This window comes from Pelophylax lessonae (genome assembly GCF_965119305.1).
Source record: "Pelophylax lessonae genome assembly, chromosome: 9".
Classification (NCBI taxonomy): Eukaryota; Metazoa; Chordata; class Amphibia; order Anura; family Ranidae; genus Pelophylax; species Pelophylax lessonae.
Genome location: NC_138776.1, coordinates 132,708,894 through 132,732,691, shown reverse-complemented (window position 1 = coordinate 132,732,691; position 23,798 = coordinate 132,708,894). Strand labels below are relative to the sequence as shown.

Sequence of the window (23,798 nt, the reverse complement as noted above, 5' to 3'; positions counted from 1 at the left end):
TTGCCCAAGCCAGTTCTGGCACTTCTCACATATGTGTAAAGATCTGTATTTTTTTACTAAAGAATTACTTAGAGCCTCCAAAATATATTATATCCTTTTTGAAAGCAAAAGCACTGGGAAAAAAATGGATTCTTGTTCTTACCTATAAAATCCATTTCTTAGAGTACATCACGGGACACAGAGCAGGCTATAAATCATGACTACCTGGATTATGCGCCACCGATGGGTAAATGGATACTGACAGAAACAAAGAGATAGGAAGTGTTCCCCTAAATAGCCACTCCCATACAGGGAGTACCTCAATTTGTTAGCATGCAAACAGAGGTGTGGGACGTCTGTGTCCTGAGATGTACTCCAAGAAATTGCAGGCTATAAATCATGACTACCTGGGATATGCCAAAGCAATTCACATGTGGGGAAGGAGACACAGAAACCCCTGTCAAGCCCAAAGAAAATTATTTTGCAGCCACAATACACTGAAGCCAAAATCTGTATCCTCAGTGGCCCTTACGTCTACCTGGTAAAACCACATAAAAAGGTATGTATCGAAGACCAGGTTGCAGCCTCGCAGACCTGCGCCACTGACGCCTGATGACAGAGAGCCCAAGAGGTCCCAATACTCCTAATAGAGCGAGTTCACCTGAAAAATTGGAGACTTACCCTTCAAGCCATAGGTTTGGGTAATAAGCTGACAAATCTACTGCAAATTGGTTGACTTAGAAGCTGCCTTACCCTTCCCAGGACCCTTAGGCAGGAAAAAATAACAAATCCGCTTGCCTGACTGCTGCAAACATCTTCAGATAAACCTTGACAGCTCAAACCACATCCAATGTCTGCAGAGACTTCTGTCCCGGCAACTGAGGACTAAGATAAAGTAAGACAATTCCCAGATTGAAATGAAAACTAAAAACCACCTTAGGCAAGAAAGATGCATGAGAATGCAGAACTACCTCACCCTGGTGAACTTAAATTGGCTCCTTACAGGAAAAGGCCACCAATTTCGACACTCTTCCTGCCAAAGTGATTGCCACCAAAAAAAAAAACACCTTTCAAGTCAACAGAACTAACAGAATCTCACAAACTGGTTAAAAGATGGTTTCTGCAAGAGGCAAGAGGGTATAGGCACAAATAGAGAAGAGAGAAAGACTGGCCAGTCATTATGGGCATTGAATTAGGTAAAGGAATGAAGGGTAAGTGACCCTCAAAAATGTTGAGCGCAATAGGAGCGCTAGTAAATATATGAACCGAAGGTGCGGTTCTGCCTATACTGAGCCCCTAGATAAATGGTTAAAGTGGACAGGGATTCACAATGGGTAAAAGGGTTATCAAAGTCCACAAGGACTAAGAATCATGCAGATTAAAAAGCTAGAGGAACAGCTATCTATTTGAGCAGGATGGATCAAGGGTGACAGACAAATTAACATTAGATTTAAAGGGAAATTTTGATGTTAAGTTGTGTGATGAATTTAGGGTCAGGCACTACAAATAGTAAGTTCTAAAACATGAGAAAAAGCCAAAACAGACAAATGAGTGTAAAATGGTATAAGAATAATATAATTTTTGGCCCTGGCTTAAAACAGAATACTTTTTATGTGGTTAGAAAGGGAAGATGGGATGAGCTTTATGGCTGCCCTTCTGATCATAGGAGCTAGAGTAATTTAAGTACAGGATTACAGTACATGTGATGAATGGGATATCAGAACAAAATAAGGAAAGCAGGGAGGTAAAACTAGCTTAAGCAGGAAAATAAGTTAAAAGAAAGTGAGATAACGATATGCATGTGTTGTTAAACAAATGGGAAAAATGTAAACGATTTTAGAGAGATAATTGTGTGTGTGTGTGAATGCTGGAACTTTTAGTCCCACATCTAGCGTGTTTCCTATTAGCTCTGTGCAGACGTGACCCCCTCCCTTTTCTATTTCTCATGAAAGAATGTGCTGGATAAGACATTAGTAGCAAGGACACCCATGTTATGACTACATGTATATCATACCAATATGTGCCAGGTTATTCAATCTGATAAACAATCACGGTTATTTTTAATCTGTTTTCCAAACTAGGTAAAATGAAGGTTACATTTAAACGTGTCCAAGGTTAGAATAACACAAATTAAATATACTTTGATAGTGGAAACAGTGCATTTAAGAAAAAAAAGGAAATTAGGAAAAACATCCCCCTTTAAAGGAGATATATCTGTAGAGATATATTGGAATTAGGGTGTCATATTGAGAATATCACTCCAGTATTAATTTCGGATATGATGTTAACAATTTTATTAAAAATCTAGATATATTGTAATTGGTTTAGACAACCTTTGGTTGAAAATTAAATACACCTGTATTTAATTTTCAACCAAAGGTTGTCTAAACCAATTACAATATATCTAGATTTTTAATAAAATTGTTAACATCATATCCGAAATTAATACTGGAGTGATATTCTCAATATCACACCCTAATTTTTGGAAAACATGCAATATGGGGTTACTTTAGATTAAGATGAGGTGGTTAGCCTAGATGGATACGATACATACGTTTTTCAACAAAAATGAAATCTAAAAGTTTGGTTTTTGATGCGCGGTCCATTATGTGAGAGTAATAAATACAATTCAAATATAACAGGCCCATCATGCCAATTCCACACTCCCTGTGAATAGATGCCATCTGCAGCCATCTGTTTATAGTTTTTATATCTGGCTGATGATTTTTCTGTTCTTTCATACACAGATTGTTGATACTTTTTGTTTTATTTATTTTCATTTTTAAACCTGAAGCAGAATATGTGTATTGTGAAATTATGTGTCCCTTTTCCTTGTAAGTGCAGTGGTAAGCTGAGGAAAACTTTGAATTTACAGACATCTCTGCATGACCACACAGAATTTTTATCATTATGTTAGGACATCAGAAACATATTGTAAGATGGAAACTATGGACATGTGTTATCTACCTAAAACTAAAAACAGAGCAAGCTATAAGACCCCGTTCACACTGGGGCGACCTGTCAGGTGACCTGGTCGCCTGACAGGTCGCCGTAGGTCGCCTGCCATAGAGAAGCTGTGGACCTGTTCTAATAGGAGCGACACGAGTCGCTCCGACTTAGAAAAAGGGTCCGGAGCTTCTTTGGGGTGACCCGGGGCGACCTGCATTGACTTCAATGATATGAAGTCCGTGCCGGCGGCTCCGAGGTCGCGGTGCGAGCTGCGCACCGCGACCTGTGAGGTCGCCCCGGCAAATAGCGTTGCCCCAGTGTGAACGGGGTCTAAGAAATTATAATATTGCCAGGAAAAGGTTGTATTTTTTAAAACCGGAAACTGGAGTTCTTACACAAACAGCCTGATAGAAAAAACAAGCCAATGTAATATAGGTCATGCATGCTAGACTCAGTGATAAAGGGTTTACCCAGCTATATCAGAATAGTAGTAGCAAGGTGCTGCTGGACAAAGTTACGGACATTATTTTGGTCAATTATTTAACTCGAATGGCCCCACATTTTGAGCAGCAAATATTGCAAACAGCGAAATTAAATACTTGTTTAATGAAAGGCTTACAAAGTATGAATTTGTATTGTTGTTTATGTACAAATCTAACAATGAAAAATGCATACAATTGAACCCAGCCACCTTATTGCCTGTATTAGAAGTAACTGAATTCAAAGAAAACATGTTTTAAATTGATGATGTAGAAATCAGCTCCTGGGAGCCCAGTGCAGGACACACCCCCTGAAGACCCAGAGGTTTGATTTTTTTCGTAGATTTGATCCCGGTTTTATACCGAGAATGGCAATATCCATAATGAGTATGCAATTATCACCCAGAAGGACGCTCTGTATTCAGAGTCATTGAATCCTTATTCCCCAGCTCAAGAAGCAGAGCTCAGTGCTTTAGCAAAGCCTGTGAGCTAGTGGTACACCAAAATTTCAGCAACCAAAATTTTCAGCCGAAAATGGGCCTATCCCATTTCGGGCAAAAATGGGTTAAAGATGTCAAAAATGAATGGCCGCTAATAGCTGTAAGAAGTGAGCCCTTCACTTCCTTGTCAGGCGGGTATCTCCGCTTTGTTCCTCCACCGGGGGCTTTAGTGTGAGCTACATTGGTTGCTAGGATGGCCAACCGACTGGCGTCTAGCAACCAGTGATGTCCCGAGGACAGGACCCAGCATGCACAGCAGAGGAGAAAATCAATCTCTCTCTCTCTCTCTCGCCCCCTCTCCCTCTCTCCCTCTCTCTCCATGAATCGTATACTCCACACAGCGGTGTGTCATGCAAATCCCAAGAAGTAGATAGTAATCAATTATGAACGGCAATAAACAAATGAAATATAACATCACGATTCGCATACTAAACAATGATCAAGAAAATGTGCAAATAATGCAACAGATCAAGAATAAATTTGTAATAGATGTGCAAATATGACAATAAGTGCTGAAAATGGGTATAATAATTTAGTGGTTATATTTATTTTATTGGCTTGTAATTTGTTAATTTCTGATTCATTACATTCAAGTCTAATATTAATCAAATGATAGAAAAAACTATTTTAAAATCATTTGGGTGAAAAAAGGTAATTTTCGGTTTTCGGCCAAGGGTTTTCTGAATTTTCAGTTTCTGTTTCGGCCCAAAATTTTCATTTCAGTGCATCCCTACTGTGACCTATCAAAAAAGAGTATACATTTATATAGATAGTAGAAAATTAGAGAGCTTTTGGTTCCATTTGAAGGGCCAAAGGTTTGTTTTTACTTAGGCAGGTAAACCAATCAAGCACGCTAAGTTACATGATTGGCTGTCTTCAGACTTCCTGCTTCTTGCTGAGGTAGCCATATTAACCTTAAAAACGCACACATGGAAGCAGACCAGGAGACTAAGGGTGCTGCATTACAGCCACGGACATTTGCTAGGTCTGTGCAACTCACAGATTCCACCCAAGTTCTGGCCCAGTAGAGCTGGGATTAATATGTTTTATTAATTATTTGTTTTTCACAATGAAAAGTAATTTTGTAATGAAAAAGCTGCTCTCAGCTGTTTTATTCTCTACAATGAAGTTTACCTCTTTGGCCAGGACTACCTCCACCTAAGCGTGTGGGAGTTGCAGGTTAAAAGGCGATAGCAGGTATGGTTAGTGATCAAAATATAGATCAAAAGAGAGGAGACTGTACAGGAAATTTGTAAGTTCTGTAAATTATCGTATTCTTCTTTGTATGTACAGTGCCTTGAAAAAGTATCCATACCCTTTGAAATTTTCCACATTTTTTCATGTTACAATGAAAAACTTAAAGTGTATCTTATTATTTTAGGTGATAGACCATCACAGTAGAAGGAAAATGATAAATGGTTTTCAAATCTTTTTACAAATAAATATCTAAAAATTGTGGCCTACGATATTATTCAGCTCCTTTTACTTTGATACCCTGAACTAAAATCTAGTGGAACCAATTGCCTTCAGAAGTCACCTAATTAGATAATAGAGTCCACCTGTGTGTAATTTGATCTCAGTATAAATATGCAGCTGTTCTGTGAAGCCCTCAGAAGTTATGTTAGTGAACCTTAGTGAACAAACAACATCATGAAGGCCAAGGAACACTCCTGACAGGTCAGGGATAATGTTGTGGGGGCGTTTAAAGTAGGGTTGAGGTATAAAAAAATATCCCAATCTTTGAACATCTCATGGAGAATTGTTCAACCCGCCATCCGAAAATGGAAAGAGTATGGTACAACTGCAACCTACCAAGACATGGCCGTCCACCTAAACTGACAGGCTGGACAAGGTGAAATTATTAAGAGAAGCAGCCAAGAGGCCCATGGTAACTCTGGAGGAGCTGCAGAGATCCTAAGCTCAGGAGGGAGAATCTGTCCACAGGACAACTGTTAGTCATGCACTCCACAAATCGTGCCTTTATGGAAGCGCGGCAAGAAGAAAGCCATTGTTGAAAGGAATCCATAAGAAGTCCTGTTTGCAGTTTGCAAGAAGCCATGTGGGGGACACAGCAAACATGTGGAAGAAGGTGGTCTGGTCAGATCAGACCAAAATTTAACTTTTTGCTTTACAGCAATCTGCTCTTACTTCCTTCTGTGTCTCTGGAACAAGAAGTAAAGGGATGTCTCCTCCAAGAGACACTGGGGAAAAAAAGGAAATAACATACATGGTATATTTACCTGCTTTGTGCAATCGCACTGTATTAATGCATGAATGCCTAAAGGTACAGAACCTTGACCCTTCAGAACCACTTTAACTGTTGCCTTCTTTATCCAAAACTAACCAAAAACAGTGCACTTAATTTTTAGAGTGACAGTTTTAGAGCGTTGCATCTAAAACCAAGCAAAGTAGATTATTGCAAACAGCTATTATTAGGATTTGCAAACCATCTTGTTATTTCTGAAAATAAAAGCTGCCACAAAAAGCTTTCATACTTTACTCCAGATAGCCAATTATCCCGATAGGGGTTGCAAAAACTCAAGGCTCACAGGAACTCCTATCTGAACTGTATAATAATCTAGCAACTGCTGAGGTGACAAAAGCAAAGAATGAACATTAAAATCAAATGGAATCATTTATTCCTGAAATACAAAGACAGAGAAGATATTTTTAACAACAATACAAGTCTCTCCACTGAGCAGTGATCAACTAATATAGCTATATGTTGTTCATCAGGGTCTACATATCTCAAACTAAATTAGCGTAGACTGATTAAGACTTTTCTGGCATTTTTTTCATGTGTTGAAGTGTGAAGTGCTATACAGAAGCTTCTTTGGGGCAGGATAACGCATTTTTGGGCATGCCGTCATGTTTTTTCGCAAGCTTCCATCGAAGTCATAGGGATAAAATACACCTCATTCTGCTTCAAAAGTAGTTCTTGTACCGTTTAGAGTTTTGGGCATTGAGCTGCAGAAGCCTGAACACTCCAATTAGAACAGGGACAAATTTCAACGCATTGGGATTTTGGTTGTAGAGCATTTTGCAATTGACTTTTGAGCTACAAAACTTCATGTGTGAATTGGGGCCAATATAGGCTCAAGTTGGGTTGGCAAGGGCACACATTTTCAGGACTATTCATTGATACAGAGAGATACTGGACAAAACTCTAAGCCCTAGTTCCCACATGCAGCCAGTGGGCAGTAAAAACAGGCATTAGAGCCTCTGTTTTACTGCCCCCCCCCCCAACTTGGCAGAAGAGCTCTGGGGACAGAGTAGGAAAGGATGACATTGGCTGGCAAGCATCAGACTAGAGGGTACCTGGCGGACAACAGAATCTGGGTAATCTGCAAACTAGCTCTGGGGTAAAGCAAGGAATAGAGGACACCTACAGGGAGGTGGGGTAAAACAAGGAGTAGAGGACACCTACAGGGAGGGAGAGCAGTGACATGTGCTGAAGGAGACACTAAGAAAGGGAGTACCAATGCCAGACTAACACAAAATGGCAGTATTACTTCAGAGTATAGTGCTCGGAGACTCCACTGAACACAATCCTATATCTGGCTATTTCAACCACCTAGTTGTGAGCTGCTGTCACTACTCCTGTCACCCTATATACAGCACTGTATATGATCCATTAGGGAAGGGGTAGGGATAATTCAGGATTACCTTTTCACTGATAACCTAACGCTTTTAAAACATCATCTATGAAAAGTGTAAGTTACTGTAGTTTGTTGCCTTTTCATGGGTGCACACAATTTTGACTCTTGCAATGTTTGGTATCAAGTTACTTGATGCAACATCATTTTTTATACTTTACCAAAAAGTGAGTATTATATTGTGTTTCTGTACACTGAAATGTGTTATTTCCTGAAAACGTGTTTGATTAACAGCTACGCAAATATTTTCTGAAACCAGAAGCCCTGGAGAATATAATATATAATGTTTGGGGGTTCTAGATCATTTTCTAGCAAACAAATGCGGATTTTAAAGTGTATGAAAAATGTAAAAATTGTCTATTGATCAGCAAGCCAAGCCTCCCTTTCAAAAAATGCCTACCTCAGCCCTGTGTTCTGATGCTTCTGGGTGCCTTCTCTCGTAACTGGCCACCCAGTATCCTGAGAAGATCTATTTGTGCAATAGGTGGTGTTTTATTGATCAACTAGACATTAAGCCCGTTAAATTAACGGGCGCTAGAACATATGTGGTCAAACATTTGTAAAAACAGACTTGTTCCAGTAAGGCGTACTTTGCTACTAAAGTCAGTTTGCTTATAAATGTCCCTTTAATAGCATGTCTATGTTCTGCAATTTTTTTTTACAGTAATGCACCTACAGTCGCAGATTTCATTCAGGCGTGTTTTGCGTCTGCAGTCTTTCTATTTGCAAATGTCCCGTTCAAAACTTGTCTTTACTTTCCATTTTTTTGTAAGGTTTCAAAATCACACTCGCAGATTTTATGTAGGCGTAGTTTGCTACTAAAGTCAGTTTGCTTATAAATGTCCCTTTAATAGCGTGTCTATGTTCTGAGTTTTTTTTTTTTTTTTTTTTTTTACAGTAATGCACTTACAGTGGTAGATTTCAATCAGGCCATGTCCCTTTAACAGCGTTTCTACAGTCGCAGATTTGTGACAGGTTTTTTTCCTCTGTTTAAATGATCCTTTTCCTGACAGCAACAGCTTTTTTCTTTAAAAATTAATCATGGCTCTATTCGCTTTTTTTCACCACAATAATTACAGTCAAAGGGTTTGACAAGTATAAGTTTCCTCATGCAATTCCAAGTATAAGTTTCCTCATACAATGTCCTTTTAATATCTTTAAGTCTCTTCCTCATCAGCCTCCTTGTCCCACCTGTCACGCACTGTGCACTGCGTCCCTGTTGCTCTAGCAATCTAGCAATCCAATCTAGTGTCCCCATCGGAGTGCATCCTTACATTAGTGTCCCCATTGGAGTGCCTCCTTACATTAGTGTCCCCATCGGAGTGCTCCCTTACATTAGTGTCCCCATCGGAGTGCCTCCTTACATCAGTGTCCCCACTGGAGAGTGATCCCTTACATCAGTGTCCCCACTGGAGAGTGCTCCCTTACATCAGTGTCCCCATCGGAGTGCTCCCTTACATCAGTGTCAAATCGAAAAGCCTCCTTACATCAGTGTCCCCACTGGAGAGTGCTCCCTTACATCAGTGTCCCCATCGGAGTGCCTCCTTACATCAGTGTCCCCACTGGAGAGTGCTCCCTTACATCAGTGTCCCCATCGGAGTGCTCCCTTACATCAGTGTCCCCACCGGAGTGCTCCCTTACATCAGTGTCCCCATCGGAGTGCCTCCTTACATCAGTGTCCCCATCAGAGTGCCTCCTTACATCACTGTCCACACTGGAGAGTGCTCCCTTACATCAGTGTCCCCATCGGAGTGCCTCCTTACATCAGTGTCTCCATCGGAGTGCCTCCTTACATCAGTGTCCCCATCGGAGTGCCTCCTTACATCAGTGTCCCCATCGGAGTGCCTCCTTACATCAGTGTCCCCATCGGAGTGCTCCCTTACATCAGTGTCTCCATCGCAGTGTCTCCTTACATCAGTGTCCCTTTATGTGTCCGGGTCAGAGTTCCCCTGTATGAGCCCCGATTAAAGTGCCCCTGGTCAGAGTCCCCCTTTAATAATGCGGTCAGAGTCCCCCTTTAATAATGCGGTCGGAGTCCCCCTTTAATAATGCCGTCAGAGTCCCCCTTAATAATGCCGTCAGAGTCCCCCTTAATAATGCCGTCAGAGTCCCCCTTAATAATGCGGTCGGATTCCCCCTTTAATAATGCGGTCGGAGTCCCCCTTTAATAATGCGGTCGGAGTCCCCCCTTAATAATGCGGTCGGAGTCCCCCTTTAATAATGCGGTCGGAATCCCCCTTTAATAATGCGGTCGGAGTCCCCCTTAACCACTTGCAGACTGCCTAACGACTATCTACGTCGGCAGTCAGCCCCTCACAGGCAAAGTGACTTAGATCTACGTCGCTAGCCTGTGAGGGTCTAGGGAGCGAGCGCGCGCCGCCGGAGGCACGCTCCCGCGTGGTCACTGAGCCCCCCCGCGCGTGTGACCGGCGGACCCCATGTCCGCCGGTCACTCTGCGATCGCCGCTGCAGAGGGAGAAAGTCAGGCGGCTAGTGTAAACAAGCCGCCTGTCATTCTCCCCTGTGTAGAAACTGTGATCACACGGTTCTACTATGTAGAACCGTTGATCACTGTTTCTACAGCTCAACAGACAGCCAATCACAGTTAGAATCACGCCCCTAGGGACACACACAGCCCCTCCCTCTCAAATAAAGTTAACCCCTTCACTACCAGTGTAATTTTGCAGTAACAGTGCATATGTATAGCACTGATTACTGCAGTAATGTCACTGGTAACCCCAAAAGTGTCAAAAATGTCAGTCAAGGGTCCGATCTGTCCGCCGCAATGTCGCAGTACCGCAAAAATAAAAATCGCAGATCGCTGCCATTACGCGTTAAAAAAAAAACAACAAAAATGACAAAAATCTTTCCCTTTGTTAGTAAACGCGATAACTTTTGCGCAAAGCAATCAAAATACGCTTTTTGCGATTTTTTTTTACCAAACATAGGTAGCAGAAAACAAATTGGCCGAAAATGTTAAAAAATTTTGATTTTTACATTTTTTGGGGGGGGGGAATTTCATATAAAAAAATGTGAAAAATATTGTTATTTTTGCAAAATTGACGCTCTTTTTTTGTTTATAGCGCATGATCAAAAAATCGCACAGGTGATCAAATACCACCAAAAGAAAGCTCTGTTTGTGGGGAAAAAAAGGACATCAAATTTGTTTAGGTACAGCGTCGCACGACCGCGCAATTGTCCGTTAAAGTTACGCAGTGCCGAATCGCAAAATACCCCCTGGTCAGGAAGGGGGTAAAATCTTCCGGGGGCTTAAGTGGTTAATAATGCCGTCAGAGTCCCCCTTAATAATGGCGTCGGAGTCCCCCTTAATAATGCCGTCGGAGTCCCCCTTAATAATGCCGTCGGAGTCCCACGGACACAGGGACAGGACGCAGAGACACTTGGATTTTATTATTATAGATTACTTTTTATAGCCATCTGTACGTGTAGGCCAGGGGGCACATTTTCCATGAAAAACAAACTGTATGGGGAGACATTTGGAAAGAAATCTGGTCATTACCGACCTCCTTCTAAAAATATTAGTTGCCTGACTGTGTCTGACTTCAGTAGTTCCTGAGACCTGGACACAGAACAGGCATGAAGAACAGACAGAAACCAGTGTACATACATGTGTCAGGTGTGCTTTCCCATACCATCAGATAGGATACAGCTGTGTGACAGTGTATATTGCACCCACTGCTACTTCCATTCTGGTTCTTTCACTGCCATCCACCATCTTACATAACTAACAAAAGCAAACTATGTCTTCTGCTGCCAATACCCATGTATAAAAAAACTTACAACACAGCCCATCTACTTCTTGCCAGATGTAATCTTCATAACAGTTTAACCACGTTGACATTATTCATTCTGTACTATTCAGCGGTCTAATGTCAATGGTCAGCTTGTAAATGCAGGAAGGAGAAGGGGCTGTCTAGAAGATAGAATAATCACTGATCAATCTGAAAACATTAGTGACAGAACAATCCTGATGCCATCACAAAGTCAAAGCTAACAGCTAATACTAAGGGGTAAATGCACATGACTTGCAAGTAAGAGGAAGAACTTGTCCATGAAAAAGTGGGTCTGCTCCGCTCATCTGCTTGACTGTAGATTTATTAACAGTTAAAGTGGCACCAACAGTCATGAATATGGAAACCTTGACACGTATCACGCCTGAAAGTGTTTACTCATACAGAGGACTTATAAAGCAAGTACTTTTATAGCAAAACACGTCAAGGTTTTCATGCAGAAGGTTGACTGCAACCCTTGAGCTGTCAACCTACAATCAAGCAGATAAGCAGCATGGGCCTACTTTTTTTTGGATATGTATCTTGAGCACTGGGACCAGGCAAAGTCCAGGAGCTCTGATCTACAACCGCCATGGTGGATAACATATGCCAGGCTGATATAATGCAAAGAGGATTCTGGAATCTCATTGCTACCTATTACATGAAAATCAGATTAGCGTATATACTCGAGTATAAGCTGACCCGAATATAAGCCGAGGCACCTAATTTTACCACAAAAATGTGGGAAAACGTTTTGACTCGAGTATAAGCCTAGATTGGGAAATGCAGCAGCTACTGGACCCAACTGGACCACCACGAGACACAAAACAGGATCTGCGGGCATGGTACAGGAGATGCAGGGCTGTGGGCATGGTACAGGAGATGGCTCAGGCATGGTACAGTAGATGGTTCAGGCATGGGACAGGAGATGACACAGGTCATGGTACAAGCATGGCACAGGCATGGCACAGGTCATGGTACAGGCATGGCACAGGTCATGGTACAGGCATGGCACAGATGATGGTATAGGCATGGCACAGATGATGGTATAGGCATGGCACAGGTCATGGTATAGGCATGGCACAGGTCACGGTACAGGCATGGCACAGGTCACGGTACAGGCATGGCACAGGAGATGGTATAGGCATGGCACAAGTCATGGTATAGGCATAGCACAGGTCATGGTAGAGGCATGGCACAGGTCATGGTATAGGCATGGCACAGGTCACGGTATAGGCATGACACAGGTCATGGTATAGGCATGGCACAGTAGGTACAGGCATGGCACAGTAGGTACAGGCATGGCACAGTAGGTACAGGCATGGCACAGGAGATGCAGTGCTGCGGGCATGGTACAGGAGAATGTCCTGTACCATGCCCGCAGCACTGCATGAGGAAATGCAGGGGCTGTGAAGGAGTCTCACTTACCTGTCGTTGAGGCGCCTTCGATTTAACAATGGCGCCGCCCGGCGCCAGCACGTCACCGCGCATGCGCCACCGATGCTCGGGAAAGCCCGTACACGTTTGGCTATTCCCAGGCAGACGGCCCAAAAAAAATTGGCTTATAAAAAGTAGTGCATGTGCTACTTTGATAAAACGCACTGCAACTGGATCGCATGGTACTGCAGTACCATGCGATCCAGTGCAGGCAGGCAAACGCACTGCATGTGTGATCTGGGTTTGTGGTGTTGTTAGGAATCTATTGACACTCGCAGCAGATCGCACACCCAGTGCGTTTTGAATGAGGTGTGGGATACAGGCACGAAACATTGGTTTCCCGCACCGCTTTTGGTGTGAACTGGCACTAAAGGAACCGGTCATAAAAAAATCATCAGTATTCAACAGCCAACTTCTTTCTGAAAAAGCCAGTCACCTGGCTGTTTATGTTGCCCCAGTAGCTTCATTACTTTTACCTAAAGTCACATTAACCTCTTCGCGACCAAGGGTAAAACAAATTGAAATGCCTAAGCCCAAATTTGTAACTAGTTAAACCGTACATATCATCACAGTTACTTTGTGTATCCAGGTGGATTATACCTTGTTTTTTTAAGGACAAATTGGGCTTTCATTTGGTGGTAAATGATAATAAAAAAAAAAAAAAAAATCAGGATATATCTATTATCAAAAGTAAACCTGGCCCAAAATAGTAAAAAATATATAAATGTTTTATTTATTTTTTTTATAAATCCAGCTGTATATTTCTTGATACTACCATAATCTACCACCAAATAACAACCCAAAATAAATTCTCCAACTCCTCATGATAGCGATACCACATGCGTATGTTAAGTGTTGTATGTACCCATAGTACAGCCCAAAAACGATATCCTTTTATCCTACCTAAAACACACTGACACTAATACTGACACGGATACTACGGTAATTAAAAAAAAAAAAAAAAATTGCCCCCCCAAAACAATACTGACCCTGACTGAAACACTAACCCTGGCACTGACTAGATCAAACCTTAATCTAGGTAGTATTTTTAGGTTTCTTTTATTATCATTGTTTTTTTATTTATTTAATTTTTTTTTTTGTGCAAGGACAGAGAGATACAATGTATCACTCTCCTCCATTCACAGAGAAGGAAAACACGGGGGCAGACTTCACAGTGACTGATCACTGTGATAACCAATCACAGCGATCAGGTTACCCGAAATCGGGAGTTCCAGGTTCCGATCGTTAGTACAGGGCCCGGGGCTCACAGTAAGACCCCAGTCTCTGTTCTGGGAGCGCACCCAGCACAAAGGGAGATCGGAAAATTTGCGGCCACATGGCTATATTTGTGTGGCGTCGGCATGAAGGGGTTAAACAATATCAGTTATAAAGAAAAAGTCCATAAACAACCACTATTTAAAAGCCTTGTAATCTATTTTTCATTAAATCATTGCTTACTGAGTTTTTCTGCCTCCTAATATTCTCAAAGAGCTTTTCAGCCTTCATTTCCCCGTCACTTTCTGTTGTTTGGAATTAGCACATTGCTCACTATTTTTGAGTTTAAGCATTTCTAAAGCCAAAACATTTTTTTACCTTAACCACTTAACCTCAAAAGGTTTTACCCCCTTCATAACCAGGGCAATTTTTGCTACTCAGCACTGGGCTACTTTAAGTGGCAATTGCACGGTTATCCAACACTGTACACAAATGAAATGATCATTTTTTTTCCACACAAATAGAGCTTTCTTTTGGTGGCATTTGATCACCACTATTTTTTTTTTTTGCGATATAAACTAAAAAAAAAAAGACCAAAAATGTTGAAGTATGATATTCTCTACTTTCTGTCATAAAACATATCCAATAAAATCACATTTTTTGCATATATTTAGGCCAAAATATATACTGCTTTGTGTCTTTGATTACAAAAAAAATCCCAATAAGTGTGTATTAATTGGTTTGTGTAAAAGTTCTAGAGTCTACAAACTATGGTACATTCATAGTTCATTCATAGTTCATTCATAGTACATTCATACGCTCCCACTGATCAGACACAGCGGGAGCCAATCAGCGTATCCGGCGGCCGGGATTGCCGCTGGCCACCCACGATCTGGCAGGGGAATGACTATGTAAACAAAGCAGACTGCTGTTATGTCACAGAGGCAGAGAGAGAGCTTTTGTTTCAGCTAAGCTAAAACACACATGTCTCTTTTCCTCTAGCAGGTACACCCCCCCCCCCCCCCACACACACACACACAGTTAGAAAGCACACTTAACCCCTTGTTCACCCCTAGTGTTAACCTCTTTCCTGCCAGTGTCATTGATACAGTAACAGTGCTAGCACTGGTCACTGCAATGGTGTCACTGGTCTCCAAAAAGTGTCACTTAGTGTCAGATTTGTCCGCCGCAAAGGCGCAGTCCCACTAAAAATCGCTAATTGCCGCCATTACTAGTATAAGCAATAAAATAAAAAAAAAGTCCATAAAATCCTATCCCATAGTTTGTAGACGCTATAACTTTTGTGCAAACCAATCAAAATACACTTATTGGGATTTTTTTTACATATATATAGCAGAATACATATTGGTCTAAGTTGATGAAAAAAAACAGAATTTTTGTAAAATCTTACCTGTAAAATTCCTTTCTCTGAGTCCTCCGACAGTCGCCGCCTCCTCTAAGTCATCACTATTGGGTATTGTCCACCTATCCGTAGGAATAGCTAGGCATATAGACTTAGTCAAAAGACAAAAGGCATTAGCATATACACACCCACGGGGGCTGTCCCATCTGGTCAATACCCCCCCTTCATCACCACTGCCAACTCAGTTTGGTAGCATAGCAGTAGGTAATAAGAACCCCAAAAGAGGGGCGGGGGCGGCGACTGTCGGAGGACTCAGAGAAAGGAATTTTACAGGTAAGATGTAAAAATTCAGTTTTCTCTTACGTCCTACGACAGTCGCCGCCTCCTCTAAGTCATCACTATTGGGATGTCCCAAAGCAGTATAGACATGAGGGGTGGGAGACGCAACCGTAGAAAAGGCAACGCAGTACCCACATCAGAGAAAGGAATCTTACATGCACCGTAAGAACCAACTGGGCAGCAGAAAAAAACAATGCTCACCAGGAGCAACAGCCCAGGAAAGCAAATGCCAACAGCCAGGGACCCAGAGAAAAAATGCAAGGGTCCATCATGGCACAGCTGCACTGAGAACTTTGCGGCCAAAAGAAGCATCAGCTGATGCCAGAACGTCTACTTTGTAGAACTTGGAAAAAGTGTGCACCGACGACCAAGTCGCCGCCTTGCACACCTGGGCCACCGAGGCCCGATGCCAACAGGCCCAGGAAGTACTCAAAGACCTGGTAGAGTGCGCCTTAACAGGGAAGGGCGGAACCCGTTCCTTCAAGGCATAGGCCTGCTCAATGGTCTGTTTGATCCACTTGGCAATAGTTGCTGCCAATGCAGCCATGCCCTTCCGAGGTCCCTCAGGAAGGACAAAGAGAGAGTCCGCCTTCCGAAAGGATTCTGCAGACTTCAGGTAAACCCTGATCGCCCTGACAACATCCAAGGAATGCAAAGCAATCTCCTTTGGATGCTTAGGCTTTGTACAAAGCGAAGGCAGGACAATTTCCTCATTAAGGTGGAACTCAGTGATCACCTTGGGAAGAAAGGATGGGGGTGTTCTCAACACCACCTTATCCTTGTGAATTATCAAGTAAGGGGAGCGGCAAGGCAACGCCGCCAGCTCCGACACTCTGCGAGCCGAAGTGATCGCCACAAGAAAAGCAACCTTTTTCGACAGCAGAGGCAACGATATCTCCCTGATATTCTCAAAAGGAGCACGTTGCAATGCGGACAGGACCAAGTTCAAATCCCATGGAGGTAAAGGCTCCTTCCTAGGAGGAGCCAAATGTCGCACACCTTGAATGAATGTGCGCACCAAGGAATGAGATGCCACAGGGCGTTGGAAAAGGACCGCCAGTGCTGATACCTGGCCCTTTATAGTGGCCAGCGCCAGGCGCTGATCCACCCCAGACTGGAGGAAAGCCAAGATTCTCGACACCGAGTAAGAACGAGGGGAAAACCCCCTGGACTCACACCAGGCGAAGTAGGCTTTCCAGGTACGGTAATATATCTTACCAGAAGAAGATTTCCTAGCCTTGATCAGGGTAGGGATAACCTCAGAAGATAGACCCTTGTCCTTCAAGACCTGGGTCTCAACAACCAGGCCGTTAAAGCCAGCGACTGTAAAGCAGGATGGAAGATCGGACCCTGAGACAGGAGATCTTCTCGCAGAGGCAGACGCCACGGAGGCGCCACTGCCAGGTGAACAACGTCGGCGTACCAAGACCAGTGAGGCCAGTCCGGCGCCACCAGAATCACCATGTGCGGTTCCGAATCCAATCTGCGAAGGAACCGGGATAGTAACTGAATCGGAGGAAAGGCGTACATCAGACGATACTGATGCCAAGGGGCCACCAACGCATCCGAGGCGTCCGCCAACGGGTCGCGCGTTCTTGCCACGAACCTTTCCACCTTTTGGTTTAGCCGGGATGCGAACAGATCCACGTCTGGGGATCCCCACTTCGCACACAGCATCTGAAAGACCTCCGGGTGTAGTGACCAATCCCCCTGGTTCAGGGTCTGGCGGCTCAGAAAGTCTGGCTGCCAATTCTCCACACCCGGAATGTGAACTGCCGAAATCGCCGGGACATGAATCTTGGCCCAAGACAGGATGTCGGTCACCTCCCGGGCTGCTCGAGCACTCCTGGTGCCCCCCTGGTGGTTGATGTAAGCCACCGCGGTAGCATTGTCCGTTTGTACACGAACAGGCAGGCCCTGGAGACGGTCCGACCACTGGAAGAGACAGAGTTTTATTGCTCGTAGTTCCAGCACATTTATCGGGAGGGAAGATTCCTCCTCCGACCAAGTGCCCTGGGCAGACAGGGTGCCCAGGACTCCACCCCAGCCCGACAGGCTGGCATCCGTGGTAAACACTGTCCACACCAACGGGCGGAAGGACTTGCCTTTCGCCACCGACGGGGACTGGATCCACCACAGAAGAGCCTCCCCGCAGCGGTCGCCGCACAACACACAAGTCTGTACCCCCAAACATGCACCTGAAGGTGACACAGGGACAGGGACCCCCGGCAAACATACAGATCTGCACACAGCGAACCCCGCAGGGATCGCACAGGGAGTCACACAGGCACAGACATGGGGACACACAGCAATACAGACTGCCACCCCAGACAGAAGGCCCCACACAGAAAGTACTTACCTGTACCCGATGGCGTGGGGAGCCTCCATGCACGGATAAACCTCTGTCCTCATCTGACAGGGAGTGCCGTGAGCCAGGGACATGACGCTGCAGCAGCGCAGACGAGTCCTGTGAGGTAGCCACCTCACGGCTGCATCCCTGCAGCGAACAGGGATAGGTCGTTCTTAATGCCAGGGCGAACCATAGCTGAATGCTCGATGGCGGGCTGGGGGTCCATCTGACCCTCTGTGCCCTGGAGAACCAGGGCGGCCAGTCCGAATCCCAGCACCGCATGATCCATCTTCATCCGAAGAATAAACTAACACTAAAGCTGACAAAATAAACAGCTAGTAAATTGAGAGAAAAAAACTGACATTTAAAAAGAAAATCAAATAAAAGATTTAGGAAGGCTGAGACTGAAGCCCCAGCACAAGGTAGCCTGACTATTCCTGGGAGTGGTGATGCAGGGGGGGTATTGACCAGATGGGACAGCCCCCGTGGGTGTGTATATGCTAATGCCTTTTGTCTTTTGACTAAGTCTATATGCCTAGCTATTCCTACGGATAGGAAGACAATACCCAACAGTGAGGACTTAGAGGAGGCGGCGACTGTCGGAGGACGTAAGAGAAATTAGATTTTTTAAATTTTTTTAATTGGGAATGTGTTATAGCAGAAAGTGAAAAATATTGTTTTTTTTTTTTTTTCAAAATTGTGGGTCTTTTTTTGTTTATAGCGCAAAAAATAAAAACTGCAGAGGTGATCAAATATCACCAAAAGCAAGCTCTATTTGTGGGGAAAAAAGACATCCATTTTATTTGGGTACATCATTGCACGACCGCGTAATTGTCAGTTAAAGTAACGCAGTGCCATATCCCAAAAAAAGGACCTGGTCATTAAGGGAGCTGAAGTGGTTAAAAAGAAAGAAATGTAAATAATTTTTTATTCGTTTTTTTACTTTTTTATGTGATCAGTAGTGAATGGCTACAGCTTATCACATGGTACAGGGTGCTGCGATTGGTCTGGGTACCATGTGATAGCTGTGGGCCAATCACAGCATAGTCAACACAGCTGTTATAAATTCATTCATTCATTCATAACAGGTTTATTCACATTGTGAACACCAGATGCCAAGTACCGGGACCTGGAAGCCACTGTGTCTAGCAGATACAGCGGTGGGGGGCACACTGAATGCTCCTAAACCCGGTGCAGGCAAACGGCGTACATGTACGTGATTCTGCCTGCACGTGCAGACCTGCCGCAGTATATGTACTGAGACAGGTCGTCAAGCGGTTGATGCATTCCCTGTATTAACGTAAAAAAATGCTTCAGTAGCAGTATCGCCCCCCTCACCCTCCCTAAAAACTTACCAAAGTCCTTACTGAGTCCAGTGCTCTGCCCATCTGGGCATTCACAGGACAGAGAGGCATCATCGGGAGCCAAATCCTTTGATCAAAAATCGAGGAGCGGGGCTGAGCCACACTATGTGTGTCTATGGACACACACAGCCCACCCAAAAGCCACACAGCTTTATGACAATAGGAATTCGGTATGCACACCACTTATAGAGGACCTGTCATTATAGGAATTCAATAAGCACACCACTTTATAGGGGACCTGTCATTATAGGAATTCACTAAGTACACCAATTATAGAGGACAGGTCATTGTAGGAATTCACTAAGAACACCAGTTTATACAGGACCTGTCATAGGAATTCACTAAGCACACCACTTTATACAGGACCTGTCATTATAGGAATTCACTAAGCACACCACTTTATACAGGACCTGTCATTATAGGAATTTACCATGAACACCACTTTATAGCAACAGGAATTTGCCATGCACACCACTTTATAGGGGAGCTGTCATTATAGGAATTCGGCATGTAAACCACTTTATAGGGGACCTGTCATTATAGGAATTCGCCATGTACACCACTTTATAGGGGACCTGTCATTATAGGAATTCGCCATGTACACCACTTTATAGGGGACCTGTCATTATAGGAATACGCCATGTACACCACTTTATAGGGGACCTGTCATTATAGGAATTCGGCATGTACACCACTTTATAGAGGACCTGTCATTATAGGAATTCGGCATGTACACCACTTTATAGAGGACCTGTCATTACAGGAATTCGACACGTACACCACTTTATAGAGGACCTGTCATTATAGGAATTCGGCATGTACACCACTTTATAGGGGACCTGTCATTATAGGAATATGCCATGTAAACCACTTTATAGAGGACCTGTCATTATAGGAATTCGGCATGTACACCACTTTATAAGGGACCTGTCATTATAGGAATACGCCATGTAAACCACTTTATAGAGGACCTGTCATTATAGGAATTTGGAATGTACACCACTTTATAGGGGACCTGTCATTATAGGAATTCGGCATGTACACCCCTTTATAGGGGACCTGTCATTATAGGAATTTGGCATGTACACCACTTTGTAGGGGACCTGTCATTATAGGAATTCGGCATGTACACCACTTTACAGGGGACCTGTCATTATAGGAATACGCCATGTAAACCACTTTATAGAGGACCTGTCATTATAGGAATTTGGAATGTACACCACTTTATAGGGGACCTGTCATCATAGGAATTTGGCATGTACACCACTTTATAGAGGACCTGTCATTATAGGAATTTGGCATGTACACCACTTTATAGAGGACCTGTCATTATAGGAATTTGGCATGTACACCACTTTGTAGGGGACCTGTCATTATAGGAATTCTGCATGTAAACCACTTTATAGGGGACCTGTCATTATAGGAATGTGGCATGTACACCACTTTATAGGGGACCTGTCATTATAGGAATTCTGCATGTAAACCACTTTATAGGGGACCTGTCATTATAGGAATTTGGCATGTACACCACTTTATAGGGGACCTGTCATTATAGGAATTGGGCATGTACACCACTTTATAAGGGACCTGTCATTATAAGAATGCGGCATGTACACCACTTTATAGGGGACCTGTCATTATAGGAATGTGGCATGTACACCACTTTATAGGGGACCTGTCATTATAGGAATTCGGCATGTACACCACTTTATAGGGGACCTGTCATTATAGGAATTTGGCATGTACGCCACTTTATAGGGGACCTGTCATTATAGGAATTCGGCATGTACACCACTTTATAAGGGACCTGTCATTTTAGGAATGCGGCATGTACACCACTTTACAGGGGACCTGTCATTATAGGAATGTGGCATGTACACCACTTTATAGGGGACCTGTCATTATAGGAATTCGGCATGTACACCACTTTATAGAGGACCTGTCATTATAGGAATTTGGCATGTACACCACTTTATAGGGGACCTGTCATTATAGGAATTCGGCATGTACACCACTTTATAAGGGACCTGTCATTATAGGAATGCGGCATGTACACCACTTTATAGGGGACCTGTCATTATAAGAATGCGGCATGTACACCACTTTATAGGGGACCTGTCATTATAGGAATGTGGCATGTACACCACTTTATAGGGGACCTGTCATTATAGGAATTCGGCATGTACACCACTTTATAGGGGACCTGTCATTATAGGAATTTGGCATGTACGCCACTTTATAGGGGACCTGTCATTATAGGAATTCGGCATGTACACCACTTTATAAGGGACCTGTCATTTTAGGAATGCGGCATGTACACCACTTTACAGGGGACCTGTCATTATAGGAATGTGGCATGTACACCACTTTATAGGGGACCTGTCATTATAGGAATTCGGCATGTACACCACTTTATAGAGGACCTGTCATTATAGAAATTTGGCATGTACACCACTTTATAGGGGACCTGTCATTATAGGAATGCGGCATGTACACCACTTTACAGGGGACCTGTCATTATAGGAATTCGGCATGTACACCACTTTATAGAGGACCTGTCATTATAGGAATGCGGCATGTACACCACTTTATAGGGGACCTGTCATTATAGGAATGCGGCATGTACACCACTTTACAGGGGACCTGTCATTATAGGAATGCGGCATGTACACCACTTTATAGGGGACCTGTCATTATAGGAATTCGGCATGTACACCACTTTATAAGGGATCTGTCATTATAGGAATTCGGCATGTACACCACTTTATAGGGGACCTGTCATTATAGGAATTCGGCATGTACACCACTTTATAAGGGATCTGTCATTATAGGAATGCGGCATGTACACCACTTTATAGGGGACCTGTCATTATAAGAATGCGGCATGTACACCACTTTATAGGGGACCTGTCATGATAGGAATTCGGCATGTTCACCACTTTATAGGGGACCTGTCATTATAGGAATTCGGCATGTACACCACTTTATAAGGGATCTGTCATTATAGGAATTCGGCATGTACACCACTTTATAGGGGACCTGTCATTATAGGAATTCGGCATGTACACCACTTTATAAGGGATCTGTCATTATAGGAATGCGGCATGTACACCACTTTATAGGGGACCTGTCATTATAGGAATTCGGCATGTACACCACTTTATAAGGGATCTGTCATTATAGGAATGCGGCATGTACACCACTTTATAGGGGACCTGTCATTATAAGAATGCGGCATGTACACCACTTTATAGGGGACCTGTCATGATAGGAATTCGGCATGTTCACCACTTTATAGGGGACCTGTCATTATAGGAATTCGGCATGTACACCACTTTATAGGGGACCTGTCATTATAGGAATTCGGCATGTACACCACTTTATAGGGGACCTGTCATTATAGGAATTCGGCATGTACACCATTTTATAGAGATGGAAAAACCGCCTGCACATGGCTGCCGCTGACTTGTTTAAGTGAAGTTTGTTATTCCAGGGGTGACTGGGCCACATCCAAATCCTAGCTGTTTATGGTGTGATCCTCAGCAAAGACAAGGATGAGATGTCAGAGACGGGCAGTGTGTCCTCCTGCCAGGTATCCTCCACACATCCTGCTATGGGATACCTATCACACTGAGGTTACTCCAGGACAATGGGGAAGTCTCCCTCCTTCCTGGCCCACTGGGGGGGGGGGGGGGGGTGAACAGCTGCCAAGAGGTTCTGCAGCATCGGGCACTGCCTGTCACAGCCCTGAGTGGGATCATAATTGTCTATAAATGTGTCATGTCCAGGCTCCCTCTACACAGCACACCCAGACATATCATCCCCCTCAATGACAGCACCGACCTGCAGCAGCACAAGGAAGCCGGTCAGCCGCTTCTGATAGCGGCCGAACTCCCCGACTGACAGGAAAGCCTCATCCAGGTCCATGTGTCACCTCATATCCCTCTGAACTGCATGTTTACGGTCATCTCTGACGTCACGCCCGGGCTGAATGACGTGGCAGCACCACAATCGAGCTCCCTGTACGAGCCGTGCGCTCCAAGCCTCGCTTTGGTGAGCTCAGAAGGCGTTTGATTGCGCTTCTAATGTCATGGTACTTCTGGTTTTGGACGTCTGTGCTCTCTGATTGGCTGAAAAATGAGATCGCTTCTGGTAACGCCCACCAGTTGTGAGTTAAACTTCTGTAGGCATGTTTTGTCAGTAGTAGCTGCTGCCTGCTGAGGAGTGCAATGCAGATCTTTATTATGTATGTGCTAAGGGTTATGTAGAATGAGAAGTGCAGTGCCATTTATGTTTTGTGGCACCCCAATTCACACTTCATTGCAAATGCACTGCTCCACACTACAATACACAGTAACGCATCTGAAAAAAAATGG

The 23,798-nt window shown here is 43.7% G+C and overlaps 1 protein-coding gene across 1 annotated transcript in view; it reads right to left on the bottom strand.

Annotated features, from left to right (window-relative positions):
* LOC309564274 (solute carrier family 22 member 15-like) overlaps positions 1-23,479 on the bottom strand; it is a gene marked incomplete at its 3' end in the record, with an annotated part of 458,247 nt that extends 434,768 nt beyond the window's left edge. The window contains exon 1 of the mRNA XM_082268897.1: positions 23,266-23,479. Coding sequence (XP_082125023.1) covers positions 23,266-23,349 — 84 coding nt within the window. The 5' untranslated portion in view covers positions 23,350-23,479. The remainder of the gene's footprint in view (positions 1-23,265) is intronic.
* Between the last annotated feature and the right edge of the window lie 319 nt (positions 23,480-23,798).